Source organism: Leptodactylus fuscus, chromosome 3 (genome assembly GCF_031893055.1).
Source record: "Leptodactylus fuscus isolate aLepFus1 chromosome 3, aLepFus1.hap2, whole genome shotgun sequence".
Lineage (NCBI taxonomy): Eukaryota > Metazoa > Chordata > Amphibia > Anura > Leptodactylidae > Leptodactylus > Leptodactylus fuscus.
In genome coordinates this window covers 50,625,426-50,638,216 of record NC_134267.1, presented here as the reverse complement: position 1 = coordinate 50,638,216, position 12,791 = coordinate 50,625,426, and the positions used below count along the sequence as shown (strand labels likewise).

Genomic DNA, 12,791 nt, shown 5'->3' with positions numbered 1-12,791 from the left:
CTCAGAACGGACAGGTGAACGCTAGTGTGAACCTAGCATTAGCATCAGTTAGTGTCCGTTTTTTATACTGTCCGTTTTTTTTCTTTTTCCTGTTTATGCTTTCTGGGCATGTGCAGAAAATAAACGGACAGAAAATAACGGACTGTAACTGATGGCCATCAGTTACTGTCCGTTATATGTCCGTTGCCCATAGACCTCAATGTTAAATAAAAAACGGACACTTTCTGTCCGTTTTTTCAAACGGACAAAAAGATCCTGCATGTGTGATTTCTCTGTCCGCTTGAAAAAACGGACATGGTTGTTAACGGACCCTTAAGGACAAAAACGGACACAAACTGACAGCAGATGAAATCCCATTGAAATGAATGGAAATTGTAACGGACACAGCTAGTGTCCGTTGCTAAAATCTTGAATGGACAGTAGCAACGGACACTGCAGTCGGACACCAACGGTAGTACTGAGGATTATATAGGGCTAACCTATTTCATAGGGCACTACAGAGATTTTCACTTGTCAATAATAAGGTTCAGTCTAATTTCTCAGTCTCAAGCACATATACACACTAGGTACAGTCATCATATAAGTAAGTTAAGATGTAGTATTTTATTTATTTAATGTAAGTGAAAACTTTGTGAATCTTGAGGAGGTGTGTGGTTGTGACTTCTATGTGATATTGATACTTTGTATAAGTACGACCAAAAGACATATATTTCTCTAATCTTGTAATATTTTCTTCCAGCCTTCTCGAGACTCTTCTCCATTTACGTGAGTATTTCATGATATCTGATCTTTTTAAACCATTGTAAAATATATTCAAACATTTTGCAATTTTATTTTATTTTTTTAACAGAGTGAGTATTCAAAGAAGTAAATGGGATGCATCTCGGTCCTTGAGGTTTAACCAAGATGCTCAAAGAGAAGAAGGTGTGTGATTCTTTTGGTGCAACTGCTTAAGCCGAGCAAAAGTCTAAATGTCAAATTGACGATGATGGCCGTTGCATACGTAATGCAGTAGAATAGATCATTACAATGATAGAAAAAGAGATCAGCGCTTACCCCAATAAGATTCAGAAGGTTCCTTTATTAAATACCAGCACACAACGTGTTTCAAACCTACTGCTCCTTTCTAAAGTGCATAAATGATAGTTCACCCCACAAAATCTTATTGGACTGATCTCCTTCTCCATCATTGGGAATGGACCATTCTACTGCCCAACATTTTGCCTGTTGCGGCGAGGATCAAGGTGATGTCTACAAGTCCACCCATTATTTCTGCGGATACCAGCTCACCCCCAACTAAGTTGCAGATGTAATGTCACTGCCAAAACTACTAGTCAACGGTAGGCCTCACATTGTGTTCGTTGAGGAGATTTTTCAAAATCCAGTCAGGCTCTTCAGAAACCTCTTCGATACTGCAAAAATTTTGCATAAAATAAGTGAGAAATTTAGTTATTTTGAGGTTTATTGAATGGATCATGGTCACAGTGAGGCAGATTTATAATTAAAAAATAAAAAAAAATTCCATGTAGAATTAAAAAGAATTAAAATTGTTTTACTGTAGATCAGAGAAGAATGACGGAAATTACAGGTCATTTGATCAAAATAAGACTAGGAGACCTGGATCGTATGAAGACCAAAGATGGGAAGGAGGTTAGTGAACCAGACCAACGGGAGTGGTCTGTATAGCTTTTCAAACTGTCAGTTGCTTCCTTTAGCCATCTGTTTTTGGGTGGAGTTTTCCTTTAAGGATGGGGCCACACATGGCACTGTTGATTTCCCTGGCGAAAATACAGTTCCAGTGTAGTGTATGGTATTTAAACAAATCCCATGCAGAAACTTCTGAAACAATCTGCAGCAGGTCAGTTTCTTCCTGCAGGTTCTAAATGGTTCTCTACCTATGCAATGCAAAGGTGGAAAACCGGCCACGCTGCAGGGCTTAAAGTGGTTGTCCCATCACAAGGATCCTATCTATACTGCTTGTTAATGTGGATATAAGACTTTTCCTAAATACACTGCTTCAGCAAAGCTGCTTTATTTGTCCACTATATTACTTTATTCAATTCATTGTTGACACAGCCCTTGACTTATCTGCTCAAAAGTCAAGTGATGTATCTGCTGCTCTCAGGGGGGAGGGAGGAGGGGCTAAGTGCACAGGAGCGAGCCTGTGTTTCTAGCTATTCCTGTGTCTATACCATCTGACCTAGCTTCCTGCTATCAGATACGGGAGAGGAGCTGCTTTCATTTCTAAACTCGTCTTCTGTTCTCCCAGTTATCAGGCTAGCTAATTCAATTGTGTTCATTATGGCAGAGACAGGCAGTCTCTGTATGTAACACAGAATGGAGTTGCTCCTGCCTGTATTTCATAGTCCAATATTGTGCATATAGTGTTGTTTGAGGACCTTTAATGACATCACAGGCCCTTCAGCCGCCCCATAGGATCACACTATGTGGTGGGCGGAGCTACATGCTAATTTGGGGCGGAGCTAAACAGCAGGTTGCATGTGAAACCCCGCCCACCAAATGACTCAAGAAACCAGGAAGAAAGAAGATTTTACAGCAGTGAAGACTGGTGAGTATGCGACATGGGAATACCCCCTTAAGCCTGCAGCAAAAAAAAAAGCCAATTTCAACTCCTTTTCGCTACGGGTGGTTCTGCTGTGGATTCATACCTGCAGTGGACCTGCTACATGTAACCTTAGCCTTAAGAGTTTTATCCAGAATTACAAATAAGGACCTGGAAAAAAAGGCATACCCATTTATGTAATTCTGAATACACTCTATAAATGAGTGCATATAATTCCCTTAAAAGACTATATTTTTATTTTTAGCAGGCAGGTGGAATTTATTCCAGACTTGAAGCTCAGTTCAAGGCTTCTGTTCAGACAAATACCCGGCAGAGTAACACAGAGAAGAACACTAGGTACTGTCTATGATTATCTATGGAACATAAAACATGCATTGCACATGTCTTGCACTGTACTCATTCTATGAAATCCAAAGATTGGCCAGAAAACTCCATGAAATTTTGGATTAGAACATCCCATGATTTTCTAAGGCTACATAATAGACGATTTGCTAAGGCTGCATGATGGACGCCGTCTTCTGTCATGTTTGCTTACTTTTGTAACAGAAGAAAGAGTATGCATGCACGACATTTTCTTGTCAGAAAAGTAAAAAAAAAAAAAAAAACATGGAGGAGGAAAGCTTCTGTCATGTTTTTTTAACATTGAAGTGAATGCAGAAAAACACTCAACAGAGGGGGCTCCATCTGCTTCTGTCACTGAGGGTTGGTTCACACTAGCGCTTGTATTTGGTCCGCATGGAGACCGCCCTGGACGCAATGCAATCACAATTGCAAGCGATGTGCTTGCAAAGCACATGGAGCCCATAGACTATAATGGGCTCCGTGTGCTTGCCGTGCACTGCCCACACAAATGAATTGTGCGGGCAGTGCGCGGCAAGCACACAGAGCCCATTATAGTCTATGGGCTCTGTGTGCTTAACTGTACAGCACTTGCATTAGCGTTGGTATTCCGTTCAGGAGGGGGTCTCCATGCGGACTCCTTGCGGACGGAATACAAGCGCTAGTGTGAACCAACCCTTAATGTCCATTGCTCTCATCCTGTGATGGATGAGAGCAATGGATATTTTATTGTAAACCTACCTTAATTTAGATGAGAACAACTAGTATCCAGTCAAATCATTCAAGACTAGAGACCATTGGGTTTTGCCAAGATGATAGTTGTTCAGCCATATTTGTTTTTTATCAGGTGTGATGGAGTTTTAGATGCAAATGTGAACAAAGCCTATACCAAGTGGGAGATAAATATCCTCTGCTATATATCCACACATCAATATTGAATTGGAATTCAGACACTATATAAAGATACAGTTGATGTAATAGAAATAATATCAAATATTCACAATGCATAAAAAAGTAACCGCTATGTTATCACTGGCGTATATAATGGTACAGTCTACAAGGCCTCATGCCGTATCTTAAAAAGAAACTTTACATGTGGTGTCCTTGCTCTTGCACGTGCCTGTAAACAGACATAGTTGAAATAAAGATTCCACAGCAAAATAGCATTTTTAATATATTTCGGGTATCTAGGTTACTCTATATTTGTTATTCAGTTAACCTATACTTGTGCTTCCTTTGTAGGTCTAAACCACGTTTTGGGATTGGACGACCAACATAAATATGGAATTTATACCTGTATGTATGCTTTAGGAATTTATTAGCATTATCTGTCCATGTGGACATATTTATTAACTCTTAATTTATGCTTGACAAGTTTTGCTGTTTGGAAAATGCTAGAATGAATTTGCTAACATGTTATTTAGCTTTTTATGCTCTTTTTTTAAATTAAACCTATTTTAAACAGATACATTGTCTTTTTCTCTTTCACTACATTTACAGATGTAGCATCCACCAAAAGAAAACTCTGCGCATTATGCTACTAGTATAGCGACTGTTTATATCTGTGTTTAATATCTGTGTAGTGCGGCCATACTAACACTGAGTGAATGAGCAGTACGTGCCACTCAGAGTTTTTTGGCTGCTGCTACTCAGTATGTCTTTCACAATAAGTATGTTGAAAAAACAAACCCCATATGATCCAAGGAAAGGGAAATATGTAAATAAGTGTTCCTTGATGGAAAAAGGAAAACTCACTCTAGTGCCACCTTTTTAAGGTAGCTCCCTATAGATCAATTCCTGGTTTAATATGATACTTACAAACAATGTCTGAGATTAAAGCCAGAACATCTTTTCTATAAAGAAAAAAGACCCATCCACTGCTTTAAGGTTATTGCTCCTCATCAGTGTGAAGCAGGATACTGGTGTGGCTAACTGAGAGGTCATTGACACAGTTTTTAATACTTCAACTTTTCTGTAGTGTGGCCTGCGAACAATTTTCCTAAGGAAACATAGTACCAAAAGAGCTGTTTGCAGATGGGTCTCTTTTTCTTTTGGAAAATGTTCTGATTTGGCTTTCATATCAGAAAGTGTCTCTAACTATTATACAAGACGAGGCATTAATCTATAGAGGGCTAGAGTGAGTTTTCCTTTTTTGACCAAGGAAAACTTATTTAAATATTCCTTCCCAGAATTCCTAATAGCACATGCATAGTCACAAGGTTGCCAGTGACATCATAATGGGGCATTATCACATAGTCTCATCAATGAGCTCCATAGTCATGTCATGCCCCTCTTATGTCAGTGACATAAGTATGGAACTTACGGACATCACAATGGGGCATTGTGACATAAAATTGAGCATCAGAATGTAACTCACAATCAAATCACAATAAGGAAGTGTAACATTACAAAGGAAGCCTGTGAATTCCCAGTTAGCATGGTGATATTATATGGGAACTTTGTAGCATCAGATTGGGGCATTTTGACATCACAATAAAACTCATTGATGTAGCACTGGAACTCTGTAAAATCACAATGGTACATTGTGACATTGCAAACAAACTCGGTAACATCCCTATAAAATTCAGTTACTTCACCATGGAGCATTGTTACATAACAATGGAAGTCAGAATGGAGCATTGTGACATCACAAATGGAGCATTTTGACATGACATTGGAGCTCAGTGACATCACATTGGAACTCGATGGCATCACACTGGGGCATTTTGACTTCACATTGGGGCATTGTGAAATTACAGTGGATCGGGGGCAACACGGTGGCTCAGTGGTTAGCACTGCAACCTTGCAGCGCTGGAGTCCTGGGTTCAAATCCTGCCAGGAACAACAACTGCAAGGAGTTTGTATGTTCTCCCCGTGTTTGCGTGGACTTCCTCCCATACTCCAAAGACATACTGATGGGGGAAAATGTACATTGAGCCCTATATGGGGATCACAATCTACATTAAAAAAAAAATTACAATGGATCTCAGTGACATCACAATGGAGGCTTGTGACATCATAATAGAATTTTGTGGTATTACTATGGGGCATTGAGACATCACAATAGAATTCAGTGACATCACTATGGAACTCAGACTTCACAATAAAACATTGTGACACTGAAATTACACTGAGATGTCACTGTTAAACTCAGTAACCTCATAATGTGACTTTACAATAGAACTCAGCATCATCACAATGGGGCATTATGACATCATTATGGAAGTCAGTGACTTCACTACGGAACTCGGTGACCTCACAACGGAGCATTACTACATCACAATACAATTCTTTGACATGACTATGGTGCATTATGACATCAAAATAGGAACTCAATGACATCACAATGGCTCATTGTGACATCACTGTGGAAGTCAGCGACATCACAAAGGGGCATATTGACATCACTATGAAACTCTGTGACATCACAATGAGTAATTTTGACATTGTAATAGAACTCAGTGACTTCACAATTGGCGTGGTAACATCACAATGGAGCATTTTGACATCATCATTCAACTCATTGATGCAAAAATGGAGCTCTGTGACATCATAGTAAGTTGTTATGACATCACAATGGAATGTAGCGACATTACATTAAAATTGGCATGATGACATCACAGTGTAACTCTGACATCAAAATAGGGCATTGTGACATCACAGTATAACTCACATTATTACGGAAATCAGCAACATCTTAAAAGGGGCATTGTGACTTCATAATAGAATTATGCAAAATGACTTTGGAGCCTTATGACATCACTAAGGAACTCAGTGACAGCACAATGGAGCATTGGGACATCAGTATAGAACTCTGCAACATCAAAATGGAGCATTGGGACATCACTATTGACCTCTGAGACTTCACGATAAAGCATTTTGACATTGCATTGGAATTCAGCAATATCACAGTGGGGCATTGTGACATGACTATGGAACTCGGTGACATCATAATGGAGCATTTTAACATCACAATGGAACTCTGCAACATCAGGATGGAACTCAGTGACATCACAATTGGGCATTGTGACCTCACAGTTCATCGCAGTGGCATCACAATAGGGCATTGTGACATCACAATCATACTCAGTGACATCACTATGGAACTCCGTAACATTACAATGGAGCATTGTGACATCACAATAAAATTCTGTGACACCATAATAGAGAATTGTGACCTCATAATAGAACTTAGCTACATCACTTTGGGGCATACTGACATCACAATGGAACTCTGTGAAATCACAATGGGACATTGTGCCATCACAATAGAATTCCATAACATCATAATGGAGTATTGTGAACTCACAATGAAACTCGTGACATCAGGATGGAACTTAGTGACAATGGAGCATTGTGACATCACTGTCACGGTTGCACCAATACCCGAGCAACTGTGCTACTGAATGCTTCTTGCACCTCTATGGAAATGGGGTAGGATTAGGAAAGCTGTACCTGGCGCTACGACAGCTGACTAGGCCCTGCCTGCGGGTGTTGGTCAGCTGTACCTAAGCTAAAGTTGGCCCCGACAACTACTAGCTCTCTGAACGCGAAGACCTGACAGACAGGTAGGATGAGAGCTGAAAGAGGCTAGGGACTGGGATACTAGAGGCGGTCACCCCTAACGAAAGAAGAGGTGCAGCTGCAAATAGTATCAACAAGATGGGACGTGCTGGAGAACTGACAGGCACAGCATAATCATAAACACACAACAGGATATGAGGAGATGAAGAGTGGAGTACTGAGGAAAGGGTATCACAGGACAGGGGCAAACAAACCTGAAACCCTTAAACAAAAACTCAGTAATACCAAAACAGTGACAAGCAACCAGAAAATACAGGACAGGGGTTGAGTAGAAATGTTGAGGGAAAAACAGACTGTCATAGAGAACAAACTCACACCACTTCCAATCAAGCTCCTGAGACCATGCAACTCCCACAAACTCTCCTACCAAATAGAGCCAAGAATCCTAGTTGGTGACAACGAAAACCAGCAAGGACTGAAGCCAGCAGTCAGCCTTTTACAGACCCTGGAAAGACCTGGTAGGTTGATAACAATGTCAAACACCTGAAGCTCGCATCTACTGAGACACCAAGCCAGCTCAAGTACACTGAGACAGATACCCAACCACTAACTAGACAGCTCAGTAGCAAAGAGAATAACCAGAGAGCCACAGGACACCGGCTTAAATCCCCAGAAAATACACACAAATTTTATCAAACAACTCAGGTCCTGACATTCACAATGGAACTCAACGACATCACAATGGGACACTGTGACATCACAATCAACCTCAGTGGCATCACAATAGAATTAAGTGTTATCACAACGGGGCATTGTGACATCCCAATGGAACTTAGTGACATCATAATGGGGAATTGTGACATCACTGTGGAACTCAGTGACATCTCAATGGAGCAATGTGAAATTACAATGGGGTATTGTGATATCACAATAGAATTTTTTGACATCACATTGGAGCATTGTGACATCACAATGGAATTCAATGCCATCACTGGGGGCATTATGACATCACAATAGTACTCAGCAACAGCACAATGGGGCATTGTGACATCACAATGGAACTCAGTGAAATCACCAGTCAGCATTGTGACATCACAATAGAAATCTGTGACTTAATATTAGAGAAATGTAACCTCTCACTGGAACTCAGTTATATCATAATAGGACATTGTAACATCACAATGGAACTCCGTATCATCACAAAGAAATCACCCCCATCACAATGGGGCATTATGACATCACAATAGAACTAGTTGACATCATGATGGAACTCAACTGGGCATTTTGACATCACAATGGAACTCTATGACATCACAACAGAGCATAGTGACATCACAATGGAACTTAGCAACATCACAATAGGGCATTGTGACATCAATATGAAACTCAGTGATATCACAAGGGGCATTGTGATATCAAAATAGAATTCTGTGACATCATAGTAGAGCATTGTGACATCGTGATGGAACTCAGTGACATTGCAATAAGGCATTTTGACATCACAAATGAACTTTGTGACATCATAATGGAGTACTTTCATACAATGACATCACAATGGAAATCACCATCATGATCGGGCATTGTGATATCACAAAGGAAATCACTCATATCACAATGGGGCATTGTGACATCACAATGGAACTCAGTGACACCACAATAGAGCATTGTGACATCACAATGGAACTTAGCGACATCACAACTGGGCATTGTGACATCACTATGAAAGTGTGACATTGTGACATCAAAATAGAATTCTGTGACATCACCATAGAGCATTGTTAGATAACAATGGAAGTCAGTGAAATCACAATGGAGCATTGTGACATCACAAATGGAGTATTTTGACATGACATTGGAGCTCCATGACATCACATTGGAACTCGATGGCATCACATTAGGGCTTTTTCATTTCACAATGGAACCTTATGGAGCCATCTGCGTTTGGTAATCCGTTCGGTGAGTCCCTGAATGGACTACCGAATGCACTGGTAGTGAAAGCACACGGACCCTATAGACTATAATGGGGTCCATGTGTGTTCCGCCTGCTGCCCGCATGAATCATGTGGACATAAAAGTAGATCACGAAGTACTTTTCTGTCCGCATGTTCTGTGTGGACACCGCTCGGAGAGTACCCGGACCCCATTTTAGTCTATGGGGTCAGAGAGATTTCACCACACCCCGCTTGGCAATGCGTTTGGTATTCCGTTTGGGGAGTTCCCATACAGACTCCCCAAACGGATTACCAAACACAGATGTGAACAAGGGGTTTAACGGCGAAGGGTTTTTATACGGCTGTGACATCACCGGGCCAGCTGGCTGCTGATTATCTGCATGCATGGCATTGTGGGTAAACCCGCATTCCCAGAGTTCCTTGCCCCTTGTCCTAACATGTGCAGTGGCCATTATATTAAAAAATGTGATTCGATACATTGAAGCATGAGGAAATTCTGCTCAAAGATTTCCTAAATTTCAGATCAAACTCCACTTCGTCAGCTTCGATTCGCTCATCTCTAGAGGTAATCACCCATATTTTCTTGGGTAAAAGTGAACAGTATGTAGCTAAAACTACTTTTTACTGACTTACTGAAGCACAAAATTGGTTTTGTAACCTCAGTGAGCTTTGAACTTCATAGCCAGGTGTATCCAATCATGAGAAAAGGTATTTAAGGTGGCCAATTGCAAGTTGTTCTACTATTTGAATCTCCTCTGAAGAGTGGCATCATGGGCTACTCAAAACAACTCTCAAATGATCTGAAAACAAAGATTGTTCAACATAGTTGTTCAGCGGAAGGATACAAAAAGCTGTCTCAGAGATTTAACCTGTCAGTTTCCACTGTGAGGAACATAGTAAGGAAATGGAAGACCACAGGGACAGTTCTTGTTAAGCCCAGAAGTGGCAGGCCAAGAAAAATATCAGAAAGGCAGAGAAGAAGAATGGTGAGAACAGTCAAGGACAATCCACAGACCACCTCCAAAGAGCTGCAGCATCATCTTGCTGCAGATGGTGTCACTGTGCATCGGTCAACTATACAGCGCACTTTGCACAAATAGAAGCTGTATGGGAGAGTGATGAGAAAGAAGCCGTTTCTGCACGTACGCCACAAATAGAGTTGCCTGAGGTATGAAAAAGCACATTTGGACAAGGCAGCTTCATTTTGGAAACAAAAATTGAGTTGTTTGGTTTTAAAAAAAGGCGTTATGCATGGCGTCCAAAAAGAAACAGCATTTCAAGAAAAACACATGCTACCCACTGTAAAATTTGGTGGAGGTTCCATCATGCTTTGGGGCTGTGTGGCCAATGCCGGCATCGGGAATCTTGTTAAAGTTGAGGGTCGCATGGATTCCACTCAGTATCAGCAGATTCTTGAGAATAATGTTCAAGAATCAGTGACGAAGTTGAAGTTACGCCGGGGATGGATATTTCAGCAAGACAATGATCCAAAACACTGCTCCAAATCGACTCAGGCATTCATGCAGAGGAACAATTACAATGTTCTGGAATGGCCATCCCAGTCCCCAGACCTGAATATCATTGAACATCTGTGGGATGATTTGAAGCGGGCTGTCCATGCTCGGCGACCATCTAACTTAACTGAACTTGAATTGTTTGTCCAAAATACCTTTATCCAGGATCCAGGAACTGATTAAAAGCTACAGGAAGCGACTAGAGGCTGTTATCTTTGCAAAAGGAGGATGTACTAAATATTAATGTCACTTTTCTGTTGAGGTGCCCATACTTTTGCACTGGTCAAATTTTGGTTTAATGCATATTGCGCATTTTCTGTTAGTACAATAAACCTCATTTCAATCCTGAAATATTACTGTGTCCATCAGTTATTAGATATATCAAACTGAAATGGCTGTTGCAAATACCAAAATACTTAGAACTAAAAATGATTAAGATTAATAGGGGTGCCCAAACTTTTTCATAGGACTGTATATATATATATATATATATATATATATATATATATATATATATATATTTGATGCATTTAACCCATTGGTGTTCAGCCGATATAATTTATATACAGACAGACACACTGTATATCTCAATCTCTCCACATATAGGCACAGACACCATGTCATAAAATCAAACAAACCAAAATCTCAATATTTGCAGCTCTCCGCAATGTTTACCGTGACACTGCGCTAAAAGCATCCGCCAGTCACATGAATTACTTTGTCAGGTTATAGAGACGCTTTACAGGTGTCCAACAAAACAGCATGAACAAGAACTTCAGTTATTATTCTTTGGGATTCCCTGCTACGACAAGCTCTGGAGATCAGATGCTTTTTTCAATTCATTACTGACCGATGAAGATGCCAGGACAATTACTAAATCATCTGCTTCTACATTTTGCTACTTTGCTTTTCATAGCTCAAGGTAAGAAATTAATTTCATTCTTTTTTACATGAAAGCAAACTATCTTTGAGAAATGGGTGTCTATATTTTAGTAGAGAGAACAAGTGATACCGAATATGAAATGATGTAAAGAACAGGAAAGTGACAAACTGAACACTATGCTAATAAAACTAACTGAACAATTTTTTTAAAGGTTGGGAGGGCAAAAACCCTTAATTTTAACAAGGTGACCAATTTTCCCAGAGTAAGGGCTGCACTTCAGGATATAGACTGGGAGCAGCTATTGGTTAAGTGGGAGATACTTCAATCTACTTTGAGCAAGTATATACCAATAGGGAACCAGCATAAACCTCTTATATTAATCCCATTTAAAAATTACAAATCAGAAGGGTCAGCTGTAGCCTGTGAAAATTACAAAGTGTTTAATAAAATCTGTAAAAAGGAAATAAAATCAGCTAAAAAAAAAAACATAATAAAAGGAACGTAACTACGTAGTACTTAAAGAACTCTGTCCAGTCATTGCTGTGCCCCTATTCTTAATTTTTAGGGATTCTCTAGTGACTGGTGTAAGTCTAGGGATTGGTGTAAGTCTACTGTGGTGCCTATTTCCTACTGTGGTACCTATTTCCTACTGTGGTACCTATTTCCTACTGTGGTACCTATTTCCAAAAACGGCTGTAGATGTACCCCAGGAAGTTACAGACCGGTGAGCTTAACATCTATTGAGGGGAAACTTAAGCAAATGAATCAGAACAGTGAGGATTAGAGAACACTCAGTATAAGGCCGGGTTCACACGATGTATTTTGTCACGTAATGTGCTACTTAGACGCCGCGGGAACTTTTGCGGGCCGTATACGCTCCCATTGTTTTCAATGGGAGCCGGTACCGTATACGCGGCGCTATTTTGCGGCCACCGCAAAATCACGGCCACAAAATAACGCCGCATATACAGTACCGGCTCCCATTGAAAACAATG

The 12,791-nt window shown here is 40.3% G+C and overlaps 1 protein-coding gene across 1 annotated transcript in view; it reads left to right on the top strand.

Moving 5' to 3' along the window:
- The window catches only part of SANBR (SANT and BTB domain regulator of CSR), a 45,006-nt gene extending 40,655 nt beyond the window's left edge, over positions 1-4,351 (top strand). Inside the window, exons 18-22 of the mRNA XM_075267578.1 lie at positions 740-765; positions 851-924; positions 1,562-1,650; positions 2,829-2,920; positions 4,166-4,351. Coding sequence (XP_075123679.1) covers positions 740-765; positions 851-924; positions 1,562-1,650; positions 2,829-2,920; positions 4,166-4,202 — 318 coding nt within the window. The 3' untranslated portion in view covers positions 4,203-4,351. The remainder of the gene's footprint in view (positions 1-739; positions 766-850; positions 925-1,561; positions 1,651-2,828; positions 2,921-4,165) is intronic.
- The last annotated feature ends 8,440 nt before the right edge of the window (positions 4,352-12,791 follow it).